Source organism: Anolis carolinensis, chromosome 4, assembly GCF_035594765.1.
Source record: "Anolis carolinensis isolate JA03-04 chromosome 4, rAnoCar3.1.pri, whole genome shotgun sequence".
NCBI classification, from domain to species: domain Eukaryota; kingdom Metazoa; phylum Chordata; class Lepidosauria; order Squamata; family Dactyloidae; genus Anolis; species Anolis carolinensis.
Window position 1 is genome coordinate 132339000 of NC_085844.1, and position 23407 is coordinate 132362406.

The following is a 23407-nucleotide window of genomic DNA, read 5'->3' on the forward strand; positions in this document are numbered from 1 at the left end:
ATGCGGAAAGTTTAAAGGTGGAAGAGGTTTTAAGAGCCATCTACAGTACTTCAATCTCCTGACAAGCAGAAAGCAACCTTGCTCCGTGTTATATAGGACATCCCTTAAGATATTTAAAGACAGGTATGTCACCTTTCAGTCTTCCCTACTTCAAACTGAACATAATCAGCTCCTTAAATTGTAGCTCATAAGGTTTCGTTTCCAGACATCTGATCATGTTGATGGCCCTTCTCTGGACACGTTCTAATTTAACAATATACGGGGGGGGGGGGGGGGGAGTATTTAGTCAGATACCAATTGTACAAGTTCTCCCACTTAAAAAGATGAGAGAGGCCTGTAATTGACATCATAGGTAGACCTCAATTATGAGAGACAACATGAGAAAACACATCCAGAAAATCATATTGTCTGATTTTTCATGAATTTATTTGCAAATTATGGTGGAAAATAAGTATTTGGTCACCTACAAAAAAGCAAGATTTCTGGGTCTCACAGACCTGTAACTTCTTCTTGAAGAGGCTCCTCTGTCCTCCACTCATTACCTGTAGTAATGGCACCTATTTGAACTTGTTATCAGTATAAAAGACGCCTGTCCACAACCTCAAAGCAGTAAGAGTCCAAACTCCACTATGGTGAAGAACTCAAATCCTGCAGTGCCAGACGTGTCCCCCTGCTTAAGCCAGTACATGTCCGGGTCCGACTGAAGTTTGCTAGAGAGCATTTGGATGATCCAGAAAAGTACTGGAGAATGTCATGTGGTCAGATGAAACCAAAGTAGAACTGTTTGGCAGAAACACAACTTGTCGTGTTTGGAGGAGAAAGAATGCTGAGTTGCATCCAAAGAACACCATACCTACTGTGAAGCATGGAGGTGGCAACATCATGCTTTGGGGCTGTTTCTCTGCAAAGGGATCAGGGCGACTGATCCCTAGACATGAAAGAATGAATAGCGCCTTGTATCGTGAGATTTTGAGTGCAAACCTCCTTCCATCAGCAAGGGCACTGAAGATGAAACGTGGCTGGGTCTTTCAGCATGACAATGATCCCAAGCACACCGCAAGGGCAATGAAGGAGTGCTTCGTAAGAAGCATTTCAAGGTCCTGGAGTGGCCTAGCCAGTCTCCAGATCTCAACCCTATAGAAAACCTTTGGAAGAAGTTGAAAGTCCGTGTTGCCTAGCGACAGCCCCAAAATATCACTGCTGTTATTTATTTATTTATTTACAGTATTTGCTCTTGAGGAGATCTGCATGGAGGAATAGGCCAACATACCAGCAAAAGTGTGTGCCAACTTTGTGAGGACTTACAGAAAACATTTGATCTGTGTCATTGCCAATAAAGGATATATAACAAAGTATTGAGATAAACTTTTGTTATGGACCAAATACTTATTTTCCACCATAATTTGCAAATAAATTTGAGAAAAATCAGACAATGTGATTTTTGGGATGTGTTTTCTCATATTGTCTCTCATAGTTGAGGTCTACCTATGATGTCAATTACAGGCCTCTCTGTTCAACTGGTATCTGACTAAATACTTTCCCCCCACTGTACTTCTTGAATTGTGGTTCCCAGAACTGAACACAATATTACAGGCGAGTTTTAGGACTATGCCTTCCTACCTATATTCCTACAGATGCAACTGAGAACTACATTAAATCTTTTGGCTGTCGCACTTTAATGTTGACTCATGTTGAGTTTGTGGTATAATGGGACCGCATATCCTATATCTGTGCATTTCATTTTTCTTGCCTGGCTGTAGTAATTTTCATTTATTTCTGTTGAGACTCGCTTTCTCAGTTTTGGTCCAGCTCTCCTATTTGTCAAAACTTTTAAATATGACAGAATTTGAAAATGCCAGCAGTGAATGGAAGGCTACTGATTTCCACTCGTACTCTAGGTTGTCACACATGGCCAAAGGAAATTTCCTTGTCATTTACATTAGGGAGGGAAGTAAACAGTTAGTTGTATTATAGATTGTGAGTCCACTAGCATCTGCAACATGTGCAGTCCTTAGATCAGTGGTCCCTAAGCTATGTTCCACAGAATCCTACGGTTCTGCAAAAGAATTGCAGGGGTTCTGAGAAAGCTCTTTAAAAGCTTTTTAAAACGTCCATGCTAGAATATGACAATCTCACTGAAATTCAATGTATTTCTGCATTTAAAATGAAATGTGAGTCTATGCTTGTTGTTGTTTATTCATTCAGTCGCTTCTGACTCTTTGTGACCTCATGGACCAGCCCATGCCAGAGCTTCCTGTTGGCCATCGCCGCCCCCAGTTCCTTCAAGGTCAAGCCAATCACTTCAAGGATACCATCCATCCATTTTGCTCTTCGTCGGCCTCTCTTCCTTTTTCCTTCCATTTTCCCCAGCATCATTCTCTTCTCCAAGCTTTCCTGTCTTCTCATTATGTGGCCCAAATACTTCATCTTTGCCTCTAATATCCTTCTCTCCAGTTAGCAGCCGGGCATTATTTCCTGGAGTATGGACTGGTTGGATCTTCTTGCGGTCCAAGGCACTCTCAGAATTTTCCTCCAACACCACAGTTCAAAAGCATCTATCTTTCTTCACTCAGCCTTCCTTATGATCCAGCTCTCGCATTCATAGGTTACTATGGGGTCTATAGGAGTCTATGCTAGTGAATGATTTCTTACAGGGGTCCTCAAACTTTTAAAGCAGAGGGTCGGTCCACAATCCTTTAGACTGTGGAGAGGCCGAATTATCATTTGAAAAAAATACAAACAAATTCCTATGCACACTGCATATGTCTTATTTGTAGTGCAAAACAACAACAATGAAAGAACAATGCAATATTTAAAAATGAAAACAATTTTAACCAACATAAACCTATTAGGATTTCAATGGAAAGTGTGGGTCTGCTACTGGCCAAAGAGATAGTCAAGTTAATTAGGATTGTTGTTGTGTGCCTTGATATTTTTATCAATATTATATGTATATACAATATATTTTATTAAAAACTGATATAAAAATATTATATTATAAAACTGAGGGTGGGGGGCAGGTAAAGGACCTTGGAGGGTCGCATCCGGCTCCCGGGCCTTAGTTTGGGGACCACTGATTTATTGGGTAGGATTGATAAGAGGTCTAGCTGCAAGTATCTGGAAAGGCTATCTGAGCAATGCTCCGCTACATATCCATCTACTGATGCGAATCATATTTTTTAGCTTATACTTCCACCAAAAACAAAGTAGAAGTTGGATGCTGTTCTGGGTTTACACATTCAGCTGTTGGACAGAAAGCCCAATTTCAAAACTATTTAAAGTACAAAAATGAAACACTCCCATTTCATATTTTAGGTGTGAATCCATTATATTTGGGGAGTAGTACAGGGCAACATCCAGCTATGAAGTGAATGGAATGTAAGGCAATTCGGAACGGCTTCTGGACTATGATATTGGGTCTACGTGTAATGCTTAACAGTATGTGCCATTGTTTTTATTACTATTTATTTATTTATTTGAAACTTTTGTATTCTGCTCTTCTCGCCCCAAAGGGGACTCAGGGAGAAGCACAACATATATACAGTGTTCCCTCACTACTTCGCGGTTCACTTTTCGCGGATTCGCTGTTTCGCGGTTTTTCAATAAACTCTAAAAGACTATTATAAATCATAAAAAATTACAATTTACAGCCTAAGGAAGGGAGGAAGGAGAAGCCAAAGGGAGAGAAAAGGAGCCCAAGCAGCAATAGGAGGAGAAGGAGGCGATTTATCAACACACGATTGGTTAATAAAGACTTAAAATAGTGTATAACTACTAAAATAATGTATAAATATTAAATTAAATATAGTGTCCCTACTTCGCAGATTTTCACTTATTGCGGGTGGTCCTGGAACCTAACCCCAGCAATAAGTGAGGAATACTGAATGGCAAACATTCAATGACAGAATATAAAACAAATCATAAATATACACAAACACTAAAATCAAGTATCTTCACATTAAAACCATTATTTTAAACCATCACAAGTCGGCCGTACCGTATCCAGTCAGCAGGGTGAAATTTCCCACTGCTGCCATTATTGCACTGCCCCAAAGGCTTGGTCCCACAGCCAGGTTTTTACCATCTTTCTGAAGGACAGCAGGGAAAGGGGTGATCTAATCTCACCAGGGAGGGTGTTCCATAGCAGAGAGGCAATCACTGAGAAGGCCCTCTTTCTTGTCCCCGCCAATCGCACTCTGAGATGGTTGATCGGAGGAGATACATTCAGACAGGTAAATTGGGCCAGAACTGTTTAGGGCTTTATAGGCTAAAGCCAGCACTTTGAATTGTGCTCGGTAGCAAACTGGCAGCCAGTGGAGCTGGCGCAACATGGGGGTTGTGTGTTCCCTGTACACAGCTCCGGTGAGTAATCTGGCTGTGGCCCGTTGGACCAGTTGCAGCTTCCGAACAGTCTTCAAAGGTAACCCTACGTAGAGCGTGTTGCAGTAATCTATTCGGGATGTAACCAGAGCATGGAGCATGGACTACCATGGCCAAGTCAGACTTCCCAAGGTACGGGCACAACTGCCACACAAGTTTTAATTGTGCAAAAGCTCTCCTGGCCACCGCCGAGACCTGGGGTTCCAGGCTCGAACCTGCGCCTTCAAGGGGAATGTGACTCCACCCAGCACAGGCTGTAATCCTATACCCTGTTCAGCCTTACAACTGACCAGAAGGACCTCTGTTTTGTCTGGATTAAACTTCAATTTGTTCGTCCTCATCCAGAACATCACAGCGGCAAGGCACCAGTTCATGACCTAGACAACCTCTTTAGCATCTGGTGAAAAGTAGTAGTAGAGTTGGACATCATCATAAATCATTTTATGATTTTAACATATATTGTATTCTATATTTGTACATTTCTATATTTAATGTGGCACTGAATACTGCCAATGTCGAAGTCGCTCTGTGTCTCCTTTGGGGTTGAGATAGAGCAGGGTAGGTAAAAGTAGGTAAAGGTTTTCCCCTGACATTAAGTCTGGTCGAGTCCGACTCTGGAGGTTAGTGCTCATCTCCATTTTTAAGTTGAAGAGCTGGCGTTGTCCGTAGACACCTCCAAGGTCATGTGGCCAGCATGGAGCACCGCTACCTTCCCGTCGAAGCGGTACCTATTGATCTACTCCCATTTGCATGTTTTCTAACTGCTAGGTTGGTGGAAGCTGGGGCTAAAAGCGGGAGCTCACCCCTCTCCCAGGATTCAAACAGCTGACCTTTTGGTTTAACCCACTGTGCCACCAGAGCGGAGTAAAAAGGCATAAATAAATACAGAGGCTCAATTTACACCAAGCATGGGCAAACTTGGGCCCTCCAGGTGTTTTGGACTTCAAAAACTGGTTGTTAGAAATTGTGGGAGTTAAAGCCCAAACACCTGGAGGGTCCAAGTTTGCCCGTGCCTGGTCTACAATGTCAATGCAGTTTGAAACAGGCAGTGGAGCTGGGGGCTGTGCTACTCTTTAACGGCTACTGAGGAATAAGAGCTTGCAACCACAAAAAGGGACCACTCTCCACAGTTGGTATCAGCCTCTTTGCTTTGATAGGACAGCTCAGGGAGAGGCCTGCCTAGGTCACAGAGGGCTGCAAACGTGACAGGCGCCAAGCCCCGAAGGTGGCAGGCAGATATCCTCCGAGAAGCTCCAGTCCAGGCCTCCTCCAACTGCGCGGGCCTACAACTCCCAGAATTCCTCACCATCGAACAAGCGGGCGAGGGCTTCTGGGAGTTGTAGGCCCTCCAGCTGGAGGGTGCCTGCTCTGGGCTGAACTCTTGGAGCGAGGGAAGGAGAGGGCGAAGGCATCCCAAAGCCGGAGCGGAGGCCTCGCGCTGCTTCCCAGAGGCGAATCCACTATTCAGCCAGCCTTCGTGATGCTTCAGAGACAATGCCTCACGCAGCAGGCCCGGCCCAGTCCTCGGGGATGCCGAGCGAAGAGAGAGAGCTTACCTCCGACGCGGTACATGTTGGCAGCCATACCGGAGAAGGAGCGAGGGAGGGAGGGAGGGACGGAGGAAAAGAAGGCCCGGCGGGGAATACAACTAGCGGGGGGCGTCCGAAGGGAAGGAGGGAGGGGCAGGGCAGGGTAGGCTAAGCGAGTCCGCCGCCTCGGCCCCTGCCCTCGCGGACGTGGCTCCGCCCCGCGACTGCGCGAGACCCAGCAGGCTGCGCGCGCACTCCGACTCTGGAAGGGGAGGGGGGAAAGAGCAGGAGCCGGAAGCGCGCGGCGGGGCTCCTTGTACAAATAGAAGGAAGGCCGCCAACCAAGACCAGGCAGAAACCAAATCTCTTTCTCTGTATCCGATCCGATTTGTCCTGGACCCACTCCTTTGGGCTTCACGCAAATCTACCATTTGCCAAATTTTACCATCCTGAGCTTTTATTTTCCCTTTCTGGCCGAATAGCGTAACCATTGGGTCGCTGTGAGTTTTCCAGTTTGTATGTTCATGTTCCAGAAGCATTCTCTCCTGACGTTTCGCCCACACCTATGACAGGCATCATCAGAGATTGTGAGGTGTGTTGGAAACTTGGCAAGTGGGGTTTATATATCAGTGGAATGACCAGGGTGGGAGAAAGAACTTTTGTGTGTTTGAAGCAAGTGTGAATGTTGCAATTGGCCACCTTGATTCGCATTGAATGGCCTCTTTAAAATTGGTAGCAAGCTGAGTAAAATTGTAAACACCCCCCCGCCCCATTCAGTTATTTTATATGAAAATGGCTCACCCCATTTATATCACTCTGTTTGTATCATGTGCAACTTACATCACAATTCCAGGAATTCAAATCAGCCTTGCAGCTTCAAAGCCTGGCTGCTTCCTGCCTGGGGGAATCCTTTGTTGGGAGGTGATTTGCTGGCCCTGATTATTTCCTGTCTGGAATTCCCCTATTTTTGAGTGTTTCTCTTTACTTACTGTCCTGATTTTAGAGTGTTTTTTTAACACTGGTAGCCAGATTTTGTCCAGACAGGAAATAATCAGGGCCAACTAACTCTTCCCAACAAAGGATATGTGTTTATGTTGTTACAGTATAATGTTTTTAACTCATTGTTCTGTATTTTAACTATTGTTTGGTCTTGTCCCCATGTGAGCTGCCCTGAGTCCCTTCAGGGAGATGGAGGCGGGATACAAAAATAAAATTATTATTATTATTATTATTATTATTATTATTGTTATTATAGGATTCCCCCAGGCAGTAAGCAGCCAGGCTTTGAAGCAGAAAGGCCATTCACTGCTAATCAAGCTGGCCAATTGCTACATTCACACTTGCCTCCAACAGACAAGAATTCTTTTTCCCATCTTGGACCTTCCACAAATATATATACCCCACTTCCCTAGTTTCCAACAGATCTCGCAACCTCTGAGGATGCCTGTCATAGATGTGGGCGAAATGGTGAAGTGACCAAACTGGCCTGACCAAGTTGGCCTTCTCATTGCCAGCAGGCAAAGCCTAAGGCACGGGGTGGGGTGGGGGTTGACGTGGAATGCAGGTGGAAACTGGAGTCTCCCACTGGTTCATCTAATCCCGTGGCTCTCAACCTGTGGTCCCCAGATGTTTTCACCTTCAACTCCCAGAAATCCTAACAGCTGGTAAACTGGATGGGATTTCTGGGAGTTGTAGGCCAAAACACTTGGGACCCACAGGTTGAGAACCACTGATCTAATCCAAGTTGTTCCAAAGAAACCATGGAGCAGGAGCAAAGAGAAGAAGCTGTGTCATTGTTAGACCTTAGACTTTAGATGAACAAGACCGTTTCTGATGACCAAATGAAAGCTCAATTGGCACAAAATCTGCAGACTCCATTGCCAGAATATGTCTATCCTGTGGATAAGAAGAGGCATCAAAAACTTCAACCCAAATGCTTCAGCAAATTTCCCTAGTTAGCCTACTCATTTCACGTACAAGGTGCACCCTGGAGTGGCTGTGTGGTGTTTGGGGAAGCTGGGGGCAAAGGTGCTCATCGGACACTTGGTGTATTGGTTGCTAAACCATTTGTGAGTTGGAAAGATGCAATAGAAGTCTTCAATAGACACAAAAAACCCAGAGTACCATCAGAACAACTTGTGCTTGGTTGAGAACTTCTCAGTGGAAAACGTCTTGATGTAACCCATCATCATGATAAAGAATGCAGAAGAAAACAGAAAGTAATTTCTGCCAATCGTTGAATTTATTGTCCTTTGTGGCTGACAAGAATTGGCTTTAAGAGGGAAGAACGATTCAGGACCTATTACCCTATTTCCCCAAAAATAAGACATCCCCTGAAAATAAGACCTAGTAGAGATTTTGCTGATTGCTAAATATAAGGCCTCCCCTGAAAGTAAGACCTAGCAAAGTTTTTGTTTGGAAGCATGCCCGCCAAACAGAACACTGGAGCATGCAGGATTGGTAAATGTATATACCATAGATTGTTGTACATGAAAATAATGGTTGTAACAAGAAATTCTTGAGAGGAGTTACAGTTTGTCCGGTTATGCTGGTTTGTGTACAGTATATAATGTTCTTTTCTTTTTTTTGTTCAACAATAAATGTGAATTCTTTATGGAAAAATAAGACATCCCCTAAAAATAAGACCTAGCACCTCTTTGGGAGCAAAAATTAATATAAGACACTGTCTTATTTTCGGGGAAACACGGTACCTATGAAGAACCTTTGCATAATGATGGTAATTTCAGGGCCTTGTTGAGATTTCATGTCAGATCTCAACAATGACTGACCTGAAAAGTCATCTGAAAAAAAAGTTTCAACCTCTCCCAAATTTTGTTTCTGGCTGTGGGGCTGACCCTACCCATCTTTTTTGCCTCATAGATTTCATTTGACCACATTGTGTACCCTGGTTCTTTGGCTCTTTGTTGCTAACTTTATCTCTTATTGTCACGCCACACATCCATGTTTCCATTGCTCTCTGAGTCACCACAAGTTTTCCTCCTCTAACTTTGTTGCTCATTTTTCAGATGTGTATAACATTGCCGGTAAGACTAGTGTTGAAGATATGTGCTCTGACTTTCATTGGCAGCTTATTATCTGTTAGCACTATCTGGTTTTGATTAAAAGCCATACAAGCAGCCTTGCGTCTTGTCCTTTCGCCATTTGCCAAATTATTCGACTGTACTTGGTTGTCCAAGATACACATATTCAGTCACTTCCTCAATTCCATCTCTGTTTATGATACGGCTCTGCATACATGGCTCATTTTTCATCCATTTCCTTTTTTTCATGTTCTTTCCATTCCTGCTGATTTTGAGAGTTGAGCTAGTTGTAGATCATGTAAATCTACTGGAGTTTTGGCAAAGTTGTTCACCGTTAACTGAAATCCTGCCTTTAAATTTAATTTTTTGGAAGAAGCTTTCCAAAGTCACCGCAGACTCTTTTGGTGATATTGTGTTTCCTTGATGCACTCCTTTGTTTATTGAGATATGGCACATTTCCAGCAACAGTTTTATATCCATTGTGCACTCCTATTACACTCCTCTCTCAACTATATAAACTGTTCACAAGGATCCTGCTGCAAAGAATATCTCAAGATGCAGAAATCAACAAAGAACAAGCAGGCTTCAGGTACAGCTATTCCACCTTTGATCATATCCATGCAGTCAAACAGCTTCTGGAAAAAAGCAGAGAAGATCAAGTTCCAGTTTGTCTTGCTTTCCTTGATTATCAAAAGGCCTTTGACTCAGTTGAGGGAAATGCTATCCTTAACGCTCTGCACCAAGCTGGTATAAATCCAACATATGTGAACATCATAAAAAGCATCAATACAGGGTACACAATAGATATCTATGTCAAAGTCTCTGTGTACCACAAAGGTCGTTGCTAGGTGAAGTGGTCCTCTATGAAGTCACTGGAGAAGACAGGTGACAAGTCTGAGGGTAAGGGAAGCAATAAGGAAGAAGCCATGTTGCCTTGGAGATATTGTGAAGCAGGCCTTCGGAGCTGGAGAAGAAAAGGAAGGAAAGAGAAAAGGGAGGGAGGGAAGAGAAAGGAAAGGGGGAAAGAAAGGAAAGCAGGGGGTAATGCCCCTCCGACATTCTGGTAATGCCAAATATATGTTAGTTAAAAATAAAATGGCAAAGGATTAGACAACAACATTGCCAGCTTTGTGCTGGTGGTTGCCACTAAGACCAGATTGAGAGGAGAAAGGACCATCCATCTCTTGGCTCTTCACTAAGCCTGATGAAAGTGGGATGGTGTGAACAGCCATGGCAGCTTCCAAAGGAAGTGACAACTGTTTATACTGGCTCCAAATGCAAGGAAACTCCAGGGGGCCCTGAGACTTTTAAAAATTGTCCTCTGATGATGAACACTTAATTGTTAAAATGCATTGACATCATCATCATATGTATTGTTTCCCAAGGGTAGAGTCTTGGCGGTGAGTCCATACGTGACTGTAGAGACCAATTCTGGATCTGCATGATTTTTCGCAGTGAGGACATAATCATTTATTTATTTAACTTCTTGATAGACAGCTGAATTGCTGTTGTGCCTGTTTGAATAATGCATATACTCTGACAGTTGGGTGTTTGCTTCTCAGTCCATTAGCCACAATCATTGCAGTTAAAGACATTATCCATTCTCAGTCTATATTCATCAGATATTCTATGCATATCCCCACTGAATGACACATTTCTATTGTCACTTATCGTCATTACACCATTTTCAAATCCCTTCAGTGTTTCTAGCATGTTCTATTTATTAAATACTTGCTGGAAATTCAAAAAGATGTAATGATGATAAGGCTTATGCATCTCAAAGCTTTGAATTGTCACCTAAATATTGCCTAATAAGAACAGGAAGCAGAAAGTAAAATAACTCATTCCGAAACAAGACTTAAAACAGGTGTGTTTCCAATTCAGTTTTATTAGTGGTGCATTAATATAATAAAATATTTAATAAAGTAGTCTACATTGCAGTTTATTCCAAAAAAAGCTATATACATTTACAATCTTAAAAAAAATACAATGAAAAAGATGGACTGATTAGAAATAGATATCCCTTCATTTGACAATTTGAGCAAAGTTCTATTGTCTAGTAAGTTCGCGCTCGACAAACCTCCCAAGTTGTACACTGAAGGATGTATAGGCTTGAGCTGCCAGTTTTTTCCTTCAAAAGACAAGATATCCTGCCTGACTCAACTATTTCTCTTTTTAAGGATATTTACAAATTAGTTCTTTTGCCATGTTTTCCCTCTTATTCTTGCTTAAATCTTAGGAGCCACTGTTCTGAGTAGCGGTTTGGAAACAAAAGGTATCTAAAGTCCCTTCTACACTGCCCTGTATCCCAGGATCTGCTCCCATATTACCTGCTTTGAACTGGATTATGAGCAACTCTACTGCCAGATAATCTGGGATCAAATCCTGGGATATAGGGACAGTATGGAAGGGCCCTAAGGACTGTGAACTAAATCCATTCATTTTGTACTGTGCAGTCCATGGAGTCCAAATGACTGAAATGGGAGAGGTAGTTTTTTTACCAGAACTTCAATATAAACAAGATCATCATGCTTGTTTTATGCACATTTATGCTTCACAGCTGACATAATACTGAAAAAGGTGGGAAATTTCCTCCCACCCATTCCTCCTCCATTACTACCATTACTTTCCCAACAACTGGATGCCTTGATGTGAAGCTGAGTTTACAGCTATCTAACCTACGCTGCTTTAATCTGCAGAAGCTACTTATCCCCTTCCACACAACTAAATAAAATCCCACATTATCTTCTTTGAACTGGGATATATGCAGTGTGGACTACAGCTGTGAAAGAGAGCCATCTTGCTCATGGGGATCTCATCCCTTTGACTTTGTTTCTACATTGAGTCGAAAATCTTACACTTCATTACCATTTGGTCCCACTCTTGACAAACGAACACACACCATATTCCTATGCCTATCTTCCAATGAAAATAAACTCCATATAGACAACTCCAATGTATGGAAATGTAACTCTAAGTGGCACAAAACACTTGCTTTTGAACAAACTACTTTTAGGATAAAAATATCTACATAGGCAAAACAGAACCTATGGGATTTTCATTTCAGTACCTGTCTCTAAACATAACAGACCCACTCCTTAGGCTGAACGCTACAAGAATTTACGTACATAAAATCACAGTGGCACAAGGCTAAGCCAATGCATTGCAGGCAAAGCTTCTGTGGTGACCTACAATAAACTCCAGGAAAGAGCAGATGATCTTGGAGCCACACCAGACCTTTCCTTTTAGAACTTAATACAGGAAATTTGATCATAGCAGTAAAGCATTGGGAAAGGAAAAACTCTAGAACCACCAGCAGTTTCTGTGGGGTCCTCAACAGAGAAATGCAGCCCATCTTTCCATAATGGTATTACTTCAGAGCTGAACACTTTCACTTCAGAGAATCAGTCCAACGTGGACAAAAGAGGAGTAATTTATTTTTGGCTTGAACCAGCTGGTGAGGGATTTTGGCATGTTGGACAATTCTGGAATAACCTGTGAGATGCTTTTAATAAAACAAATGTCTGCTGTTTACAATTCTGTCCAAATGTCCACCTATTTGTTTACATTTTTATATATATCTGGCCCAATCTTAAAATGTTTTTGGGGGTGCTTTACAAATATAAAACACAGAATAATAACCTAAAAGAAATTCATTGGACAGAATGGTATCAAAACCTCTTAGGAAATTAAGAGCTGGCAAAAAATCACATATTTAAAAAGCAAAAATCAGGGACTGAATTATTTCTAGAAGGGAAAAGTCTTCACTTGGCATCTAAATACTACCAAAGAGAAAGTTTGGTGGATTTTTCTCATGAGGGCATTCCATGGGAAGAGAACAACCACAAAGAAAGTTCTTTCTCAGGCAGCCACCCATTTCATTATTGTGATTGCTAGGCATTTAGTATTTAATAAAAAGTTTGGGCAAAGTGTACTATTAATTCTGTTGAACTTCAATGTTGCTGGATTACTAAATCTTACCATCCCAGCCAGCAGGCTGCAATAAGGAATGCTGGGAGTTACAATTCAGCAATATTTGGAGTTCACAGCCCTGTTTTATCCAATATACTTTCCCCATCCTATGACCAATAGTTCACACAAGGTCTAGAAACTGGTAACTGAGATGTTTTGTTCAAAAACATAAATCCTTGTGAGCTACTGTACCATGTTATTCCATTGTGCACAAAGTGAAGTATTGGGACCTTCTTGAGAGGTAGACTACACACAAGTTATTGCAGCAATTCAGGCAGCAAGCTAACTGTGTGTGTGTGTGTGCATGCGTGTGTGTGTATACATATACATATATTTCTTTTCTGTTCAGATCAAAGCATTCCATGCCACCGAAGCTACTTGGACTTCAGCTAGCACCTGGCTGTATGGGCAACCCTGAACAAACTGCTCCTTCTATAGGAGTGTAAACTCATGTAAAGCAGGTTGAACACAATTAACTGGACAAAAAGACTGTCTACTAACAGAATGATTCTCTTAACTGAATCCCAGTTTATCAGCCTCATCTGGGAGCCCCCGGTGGCACAATGGGTCAAACCCTTGTGCCAGCAGGACTGCTGACCGACAGGTCAGCGGTTCGAATCTGGGAAGAGCGGGTGAGCTCCCTCTGTCAGGGACATGAGAGAAGCCTCCCACATGGATGGTAAAGCATTAAACATCCGGGCGTCTTCTGGGCAACGTCTTTGCAGACGGCCAATTCTCTCACGCTAGAAGCGACTTGCAGTTTTTCAAGTCACTTCTGACACACACAAAAAGGCTCATCTGGCCCACACATGAGTACAAGCATCAGTTCAGAGTCACTACTTTCGCAACTACATTTGAGTATCATTTGCACAGTAATGACATCTCATTCATTCCCTCTATGATTTTATGTCTACATTAAAAAGTAGGTGAAACAGAAAGGAACTCTGAGAAACCCAACAACAGAAAAGCAATAGAGCCACAGCACCAACATCTGGAACTTTTTACATGACTCAGAGCTTAACGACTGTACAAGAGGTCTCAGATACAGTCTTCCCAGAATGATTCTATGGTCAGAGGCACTCAAAGCTATTCATCCCCCTCCTCAAAAAACCCAAACTCTTTTTCCTTGTTCACCATGGGACATCTCAACATCCTATTGCCAGCCCTTTCAAATTGAGGCCACAAAGACTGCCAGTTTGCATTATATGGTAAACAAAACCCACCCAATGCAGCAAAAGGCGGCAGAGAGAACTGTCATCAGGATACATCTTTTTGTTTACCTTTAGTTGATATGGCTGCCTGTACCTGTAAACTATTGGCTCAATTACTGTCTCTACTAGTGCTAAAAACATTATGTATATTGCTTCACTATAATAAATGTTATGTAGGAAAACCCACATATGTGTCTTCACAGATGATAATGTTAACATGTAACTAACATCATTTTTCCTACTAGCAAGTGTGAGCAAAGTGTACCTGCAGGCCACATGAGCCCCTGGGGCTATTTTTTGTGACCTCTAATGCCTCTAAAGTTTTTTGAGGTCATTGCTCCACAATGACCTCAAATGCACTCTAGTATATGGAGGGCATTTCCACCATATTTAGAGGAATCCCGTGCTCCTTAAAGATAAAAAACATTTTGTACTTTTTTCCAAACATTTTTGCCAGCAGATGTGCTGTAGGGATCATGAAGTACATTCCCATGACATTGCCCCCTCCCCTTGAGCAAATTGGGCCCAGGAGAGGCATTTTTTAAATAGGAAGTAAATAGGACATGGCATCAGACATTGTGTCTGGTATGAAATGGCCCAGAAAGGCCCCTACACATGATGCAAATGTACATGAGGACAAAACATTTCATTTTATTTTACAGGAGCAGATGTGATGGAAGAATTACATCTTTCAAGGTCTCCCAGAGATCTAATATAGCTCCCTAACCTTCCAGAGTTTTCCACTTCTGTTATTAGAAAGTGCTGTTTAAAAAAAAAATCTTCACAGTTGAAATCTGAAAGTACACGAGTGTCAAATTTATTACACTCCAAATCCACTGTCATTTAAAAATTTCATATAGAAGAAATAGAGCTGGAGATTAACAGTCCCAGAGAGCTTCAACAACAGCTGACATTAAATACAAACTTTTTTCATTTCCACCTGCTTGCTCACCTGCTCTAGGTTTCTTTCTATACAGATTCATATATCGATATTTTCTTATTATGAAGTAGCATAGCACTGTCTAGGAGCCGAGGTGGCACAATGGGTTAAACCCTTGTGATGGCTGAACTGCTGACCTGAAGATCTGAAGGTCAGCTATTCGAATCTGCAAGACAAGGTGGGCTCCCATCTGTCAGCCCCAGCTTCCAATGCAGGGACATGAGAGAAGCCTCCTACAGGATGGTAACCCCCTGGGCAACGTCTCTGTAGACGGCTGATACTCTCACACCGAAAGCGACTTGCAGTATATTCTCAATTCACTTCTGACATGATAAAAAATAGCATTGTCTGATACCTTCAAATCAAATATGAGAAGAGTAACAACTGTTGGAGGAGAATGCTACTACCAATCAATCAGCTCTCCGTATCCTGAAGAAATAAATATTTCACTGCTATACAGAGCTCTAGATGCCCTAACCATCTCAGCTCTAGTATGTTTGTCCTATATTTTAATAAAGCATGGCAAGATGAAAGCAGCAATGGCAACAATATCAATTCGCAGTACTTATTGGTTTCCTGAGTGTTCAGGAAAAGGTACTGATATTTATATTTGGGAAGGGAATGAGGTAGGAATGAATCTAGTCCTCTCAGGCTGAAGACCTTTCCCACCATGTTTGTAGGCAAAGTATCTAACATACAATTCCAGAAATACAGAATATTCAATTATGAATTGAAAAATTTAACAACTGAAGATTCAGCCCAAGAACAAGATAGTTGTCACAGGGTGTATGGAAGACCCAGGCATGCTACAATGTATCTCTATGTACAATAAAGTCTTTAATTACACCCACTGACAATATTATTGCAAAGAAAAGCGAGCACCATCTCAGTCACAGCTTGCAAGTTCGGGGCTCTGTGAGAGTAGACAGAGTAAAGATGAAATGTGCTTGGATTATTGTGTTTGGACAAGCATAAAGGTGAAAGGAGGGAGTCAAGCAACTTCTGTTCAGCTCTAATGTGTCCACTTCACAATTTCATGAGAAATAATTATGTGCTTGTGTGCCTTCTTTTGAAGGCATTGCTGGCAGCTACCCTAGAGCAACAAGGTAAAATTCCTTAAATTAGATCATATTGTCAAGGAGAAGGAGAGTGTTGCTCTCAGACAAAAAGTTAGTGTTATTTTCTTAGAACAGCAGCACAAATTGAGGCAATCAAGTAATGCACAGCATTTTTAGTAAAAATAAAATATAGAACAAATGTCTGTAACAGACATTGTTTTCCCCTCAAGATCTACACAACAGTGGCTTCAACAGCAGCTTTTCATTTTTAAAAAGAGAGATCTACTATACAAAAAACAGAGCCCTGGTATACAAACTCTTTTGGTGCAAGGAAGGACAGCATCCACCACATACTACACTTTCTGGAGGTTTTCAGCCTACCCATATGACAATTAATCTCTCCAACTATTCATTATTACTAACCTGCAATCAACATTTCAGCCTATTGGCTCCTTTTCAGAGTGATCAACTCACAGAAAACTGGTGAAAGAGTGAGAAAACTACAAACTAGTAAGAAGGTCGTAACAAGAAAAAGAACTAGAAGAACAACCACAGCAAGAGAATCTTTACGGCCAAGGAGGAAGGCTCAGAGAACATTTCCCAAAATATGAATACAATCTAGAACACTTATCCTTCAACCAAGGTCTTTCCCCCAGGCAGGAAACAGCCAGGCTTTGAAGCTCAATGGCCATTCAATGCTAATCAAGGTGGCCAACTGCAACATTCAAACTTGCCTCCAGAAGACAAGAGATTTTTCTCCCACCTTGGACATTCCACAGATATATAAACCCTATTTGCCTAGTTTCCAACAGACTTCACAACCTTTGAGGATTCCTGCCATAGATGTGGGTGAAACATCAGGAGCGAATGCTTCTGGAACATGGCCATACAGCCCGGAAAACTCACAGCCACCCAGTGATTCTGACCATGAAAGATTTCAACAAGAAAAGATCTTTTAGTTGCAGGAAAGGCACAAGCTATGAACATTTCCTCTAGACTTAGACTTCTGGAATACTTTTGCCTTCCAGATATGTTAGTTTCTAAGTCCAGGGATGACAGCTTATGTCCCAATGGAAACCATCAGCCTGAAGAGAATATTTGGAATATATTCTTCAAACATTCCAGTTTAATGGGGTTATAATAAAATAACCTTCCCAAAGTGCTTCATCAAAATAAGGAAACAATGAAAAGTACTGTATATGACTTTTTTTGCAGATATTAGTGTGATGTTTTAAGAAAATCACCTAAATGAAGCTAAAGACCAGCTTTGCTTCTCTGGCGCTATTTGGCAACATTATGCTTACAAATTATTACAAGTAGTATCTGACATTTAAGGGTCAAGGTTGTATTGAAATATTAGTAAGTGCAACATGCTAAGTGACAGCAGACACACACAAAGCCCAAACATGCATTCTACCTGGTGGTCATTCCAGTAGTATCTTTCACACAAAAAGGTGTTTTACAACTGGACTGATGGTAGATTACACTGCGATATACTGGAGCCACTGATACATAACACACATGATTTAGGATTCATATCTCACTTTACCACATCTTATCAGGTAGGAGGCCAATCACACAAGTCACAGATGAGTTTTGGCAAAAAATGAACAGCAATTTCAGTTCTGGCAAGTGGAGCATTTGGAGACAAAGAGAGAAGTGTTTTAAACATTTTCCTTTAACTAAACTTACTTCCACTTGTCAGGAATCAGGGAAGAATTATTATTTCCTACAAAACTAGGAACAAACTGAATACATTTATTACGCTAATAAATAACTTATGCAGTAGCATAATGCCTCAAAAACCCCTTTTATTCCATCCTCTCCATGTGGGGAACCATAAGGCGGGTTGCATTCCAGACATTAAGTAAAAACAAGGCAATCTAGTGGTTTGCTCCTTCCAATCTCTAGAATGACATTAAATGTTGAAAAAACATGACAAATGCCACAGAGAAAGCAGAAGATGCGGTGGAGCATGAAAATCAGATTCGTCATGTAGGTAAAATTATGATAAGAAAAACAGCTTGGACTGAAGAGAATGAAAGAAAAAGTCAGAGATTCCTCTTTAGCTGAAATCTTTCAAGTTTGAATAACTTTACCAACATTCCTAACCTGCTGCCAAATAAACCTCCCATTCCACTCCCTATTCAGCTATTTCCACATTAATAAGCAGAGATTATGTTGCGGTTCTCATAGGCTCCTGCAATTGGCATAGGTGTATGTCCAGAATTAAAACTGAATTGCTGCCATTTCAAGTATTCTTCCTCCGCAGTCAAATGACAAACAAACAGAAAAGTAACGAAGCAGTTATCCAAGGACATGTAACAAACAAATAGCTGGCACTCAATGTTTTGTGGCATCATAGGAATTATCCTACATTAGGATTTAGAATGTCCAAAGATGCAGATGGGAAAATGCTTGACATGGGAAGACCACTGTGCTGCAAGCTGGAAGAACTTCACATCATTCCACTCCACTCCATCAATAAGCACTATAGTTGGAGACACAAAAAACAAGGTTATGAAAGCTTTGCTTTGGGAATGGCTGCAGCTTATACTGAAGGAAGAAGCAGCTGTATACGTTTCTATTCGTGTTTTTTTTAATCAAATTGTCTATTCAAGTATATTATTTATTTATTTATTTATTTTTACATTGCTGTATTTCTTTATTAGCTACAACACAATATCATTCACAATCGAAGTAATAAACATTCAGGGGAAAAAACAATTCAGAATGAAGAAAGGAAACAGAAAGAACACTCACACACATAATTAAAATGAAACTAAAACTAAAACATAATAATAAAACACAGGACACTAAGTGATTAAGAGTGCATCTACACTATAGAACAAAATGCAGTCTGACAGCACTTTTAACTGTCCTGGCTTAATGCTATGAAACACAGCCAGGTGAGGCATCAACACTCTTTGACACAGAGAGAAAAATACTGTGTAAAATTCCAATTCCAATATGATCGGCGAAGGAACAACATAACACCTCAGGCAATGAACAACAAACAGACATTCAAATGAAAACTGGAACTCTTACACTTACCCCGCAACATATTCTGCTGATTCTTTGCTGTGCAAATCAGACGACTGATACCATCAATACACTGGCTCTTAGAATCAAACTCTTTATCTTTTACTTTCTTAGGCAGAAACATCACTAAAAGAAACCAAGAAGACATGTAACCCCATCAGCAGAGTTCTTTTGTGCCTGTTTACCTGAAAGCGTTTCTTAGTGCACACAGGATCTGATATTAACCGAGTGAGTGATAGAAATTGATTTTGACAGAAAAATAACCAAAAGTGAGTGCAACCAATATCACTGTTCCTCCTGATGTGATCATCCCTAAATGTTCTTACATCACCCCTACACTAGATGCCCCCCTCTCAGAAACACACATATTTATGCATGCATACAGGAAACCTTGTATGATTTCTAAACATAGTGATGGTAAAATAATTTAATATCCATTATACCCTGGATAACACCTTGCCTCCAGTACAACTGGCAGTCAAGATGACTAGGTAGTCAGATTTTATTGAGCAAGCAATTATTGGACAACTCCTTTCCACTCCTCTAATATCATCTGCCAAAAAAAAGCTGAAAAGCTGGATCTAGGACACAGTCAGTGCCTCCAAGTGAATCACAATACCCATTGCCAGTTATTGGTTGGTCATCACTGCATCCTTTTGGGATAATAGGCTCAAGTGGGTTTTGTTTTGTTTTTGCCATTTCAAAATTCTTGGGTGGTTTAATTGTCTGAATCAATTTCAATTTGGGTAAGAAAACAGCTTTGTTTACCCAGAAAGAGAAGGTGAGTGTGAACTATCATATTCTCTTGCAAAATCAGCTAATAGGTCTATAAATTTTCAGCTATTTCAGAAATATTAATATGAATGTTCTAATTTCTGAAACCTGTCCTCATGAAGGGGTTATCATAGATATGATGGTGAATTGTGAGATTAGAGACCATGGGTTCGGGGCAAAAGCCCATTGCTGTGGAAGGTCTTTCTTTAGGTTCTCTCTCAATATTTCCAGCAAATTGGAGAATGACAGTCTGCTGCTTATTGCTGTTGCCCACCTTTTATTTGCCAAATGTCATGTTTGTATCCTCTGCAGGCCCCGGTTTTGCCTATAGAAGTTTTTAGCTTCTTTGCAGGTAGGCAGAAATCACACATGAATGGTTTCCTATATATTTTTAATCCCACAGGTACCAACTAAATGTCAGTAATGATGGATGATGTTTTACTCTTGCTGATCCGCAAACTACTTTGCTTCTTGTATTTAAAAATATATTTGTATGGAAGTTCCCTGTTTATTTGCTCCAATCTTGATAAAATAATTGAGATTGTGCTCCTTGGTCTCTTTAACTGTATGCCATGTTGGACAATTGTCTTCTATTTTTTTTTCTTAGAATCATTTCTGAAGAAGCCTGATCTAGCAAGTGTAGCTGCAAATATTAATTTTGCAAGAATATGAATCAGGTTCTCGTCGATGCACTTAACCAAATGCGAAAATTAGCTGGAGACTATTGCAATGAAATGCATCCGAAATACTAGTAACCCCACAGAACCCAAAAGATCTGACAGGAACCTTTTTATTATTTGGAAAACAAGCTTAACTTAGTACTGTTAGCAGAAAACAAAGGACCGATTTACTTTCTCTTTCCACACCTTTTTTGTTTTTTTCTTTAGTCACAACTGTCATAGACATAGTAGGGGTGGACGTAGTTTCTCCACTCGTGGGCAGCCGGCTGACCTGGAGAGACCGGAAAGTGCATTTCAGTGTGTTTTTGGCAGTAGAAGGATCCCTTTTCTCTGAATCTCTCTTCTTCTCCACAGGATGAGATGCAATCCAGTAATCTAACTGAAGTCCCATCAGTTCCATACCAAGATTATGGCTGTAACAAAATATTTTAATTTTTAAGTTATTACACATACAGATTTTATGGAGGGAGGGTGGAAATACCAAGGGGGTATATTGGAAATATGCTTAATGGTCTCTACCATTCAAGAACCTTGATGCATAGTTATAGCCACTATATTTCTCAATTATGTCAGGGTATTGTGTATTATGAAATGTTAAAATCAATCTGGATTCAGCAATTATGGAGTTAATGAGAGTCTGCTATGATTGATGTATCACAGGACCAATGGGGTCAAGTGTGTTTTGACCGGGACTTACTATCTTGTTCCTGTGGAATGTAGAGGGAGTTTTTTCCTGTGTAGAGCGGAGAACAGCGATGAGCAATGTGCTGTGTGTGTGCATGAGTGCTTTCGGAAAGCACTCATGGAAGAAAGGACTGAATTTGTTCTGTCTGTAAATAGATCATGTAAATAAAGATAATCAACAGTTGGACTTCGTCTGCTGGAGTGAGTTTATCCAGTGCTGTTTTTCCACACGGGGAAACAGTCTGGAGAGAAGGAGGTGAATCGGGATGGTGAATTTTTTGGATTTCACTCTGCTACCCATCATCCCCACTGACAAATTATTCTTAAATAACAAGAGGTTCCTGTGTTAGAAAAAAATCAGTATAACACGAGACAGAAATTAAAAGTAAATTTATAGAATCTTCTCAAAAATCTTACGCCTTCATATCATTTATCTGCTTTTCCTATTATGCAGACATATGACACAAAGGAACAAGAATAGTTTTAGACTTCTTTGTACTCAAGTGTGATTTACAAGAACAGATCTGTCTTCAAAATAATGTAACTTTGGGTTATTTTCAGCTAGGTTCTTTATCAGTGAACAGTTTTAAATAGCACATGAATGATTTCCAATATATTTTTAATCCCACAGGTACCAAGTAAATGTCAGTAATGATGGATGATTTTTTAATCTTGCTAATTCCTTTTTAAGTGTTAAGATGAGATTTAGAGCACCATTCGGTGAGAGGAACAAATTGAATTATTTACCTACAGAAATAGTTGATATATCTATCTATCTATTCATCTTTCTATCATCTATATCATTTTCCATCCATCCTTCCCATTTCTCTCTTGTTTGGAATATGACAGCTACAAAAGCAGAAATATTATTGAAAAAAATAACCAAGGAAAGAACTTGCACAACCATCTCTGAATATTTGTTGGTTAAAAAACCCTAGGAAATCTATGGGGTTACCATAAGTCAACAAGTAACTTGAAGGTACACAAACACAAGCATAATAATAATAATAATAATAATAATAATAATAATAATAATAGTTTATTGATATCCTGCTTTTCTCCCTAAACGGGACCCAAAGCAGCTCACAACATTTTAAAAAACAATACAAATCAACTATACATGATGATGGTGGCAGCAAGAAAAGGACCTCTCCGGAAGATCCGGAATAAGCATCAGTAGGCCTTATTTTTAGCTAGGGCAGAAAAAGGATTTCCCTGAATCCCCATTTCCCTTCAGAAATACTGTACCTATTTCACATCTTTTAAAACTCTCCGTAGAACTGAATAACATCCTGTTCAGAAATGAATACACATGCTAGGGTTGCAATGCACTCTGGAGAGAAGACTATTTTTAAAATGTACGCGACTAAGTGAACAAGTATGAAAAACTAGTAAACAGGTTTAATTACTGTAAGAAACACATTCCCAAACACGTATATTAGAAAAATGTGCACAAAATTAATATATTATGAAAAAGGCAGAAAAATATAAATGAAGGAAAAATGTCATTCACAACCTAGAACAGAAATAGTGTGGGATGAGAATGCTTCTGGAAAACTAAGGAAGTGAGACATGAAACAGAATTCATATGCTTCACACGTGCACCGTGCTTTAAATTTGCCTGCCATTGTATACAGAAAAACATAGTGCAATTCTGGCAAAGGCTTTCACTGACATCACATTTGATTTGACCATGAAACACCATCAAACAAATAGGTTCTTAAAACAGAAGAGGTCAATCTGGAAGTCAAATCTTTTCACATTATATGGTGAAAGGTAGGATAAGAAAGACAAAAGGTGACAAAGAAGAGAGAAAACAAGCAAGCAGAGTGGAGTGAGTAGAAGTAGAAGCACAAATGCATTAGGTGTCTGGATTCTGCATCAATAAGAAAATACACTACAACGCAGATCCAAAAGCATTTGCAGAAATGTCAGTGCACTTAATTTTTCCATTATATACAACACTACAGTTCCTATCGGGGAGTAGCTACAAGCTCTAAAATGTGTCCAGACCTCATGAGCCACATAAAGTGACATGGTAGGATGGATTCAGCCCATAGCACTTGAGTTTAACACATGTTCGTAATAGGCAGTGA

The 23407-nt window shown here is 40.5% G+C and overlaps 2 protein-coding genes across 8 annotated transcripts in view; both read right to left on the bottom strand.

Annotated features, from left to right (window-relative positions):
• Window positions 1–6145, bottom strand: part of mta1 (metastasis associated 1) — a 59837-nt gene extending 53692 nt beyond the window's left edge. Inside the window, exon 1 of one of the 2 annotated variants that reach the window (XM_008108974.3) lies at window positions 5937–6144. In XM_008108974.3, coding sequence (XP_008107181.1) covers window positions 5937–5964 — 28 coding nt within the window. In that variant the 5' untranslated portion in view covers window positions 5965–6144. Of the gene's footprint in view, window positions 1–5936 lie in introns of both variants that reach the window. The other variant, XM_062979438.1, reaches the window with a different exon arrangement.
• A 4673-nt stretch (window positions 6146–10818) lies between these two features.
• Window positions 10819–23407, bottom strand: part of pacs2 (phosphofurin acidic cluster sorting protein 2) — an 80487-nt gene continuing 67898 nt past the window's right edge. For all 6 annotated transcript variants that reach the window (XM_062979437.1, XM_062979434.1, XM_062979436.1 and 3 more), the window contains 3 exons: window positions 20814–21040; window positions 19186–19299; window positions 10819–18622 (listed from right to left, as the gene is read on the bottom strand). In XM_062979437.1, coding sequence (XP_062835507.1) covers window positions 18510–18622; window positions 19186–19299; window positions 20814–21040 — 454 coding nt within the window. In that variant the 3' untranslated portion in view covers window positions 10819–18509. The remainder of the gene's footprint in view (window positions 18623–19185; window positions 19300–20813; window positions 21041–23407) is intronic.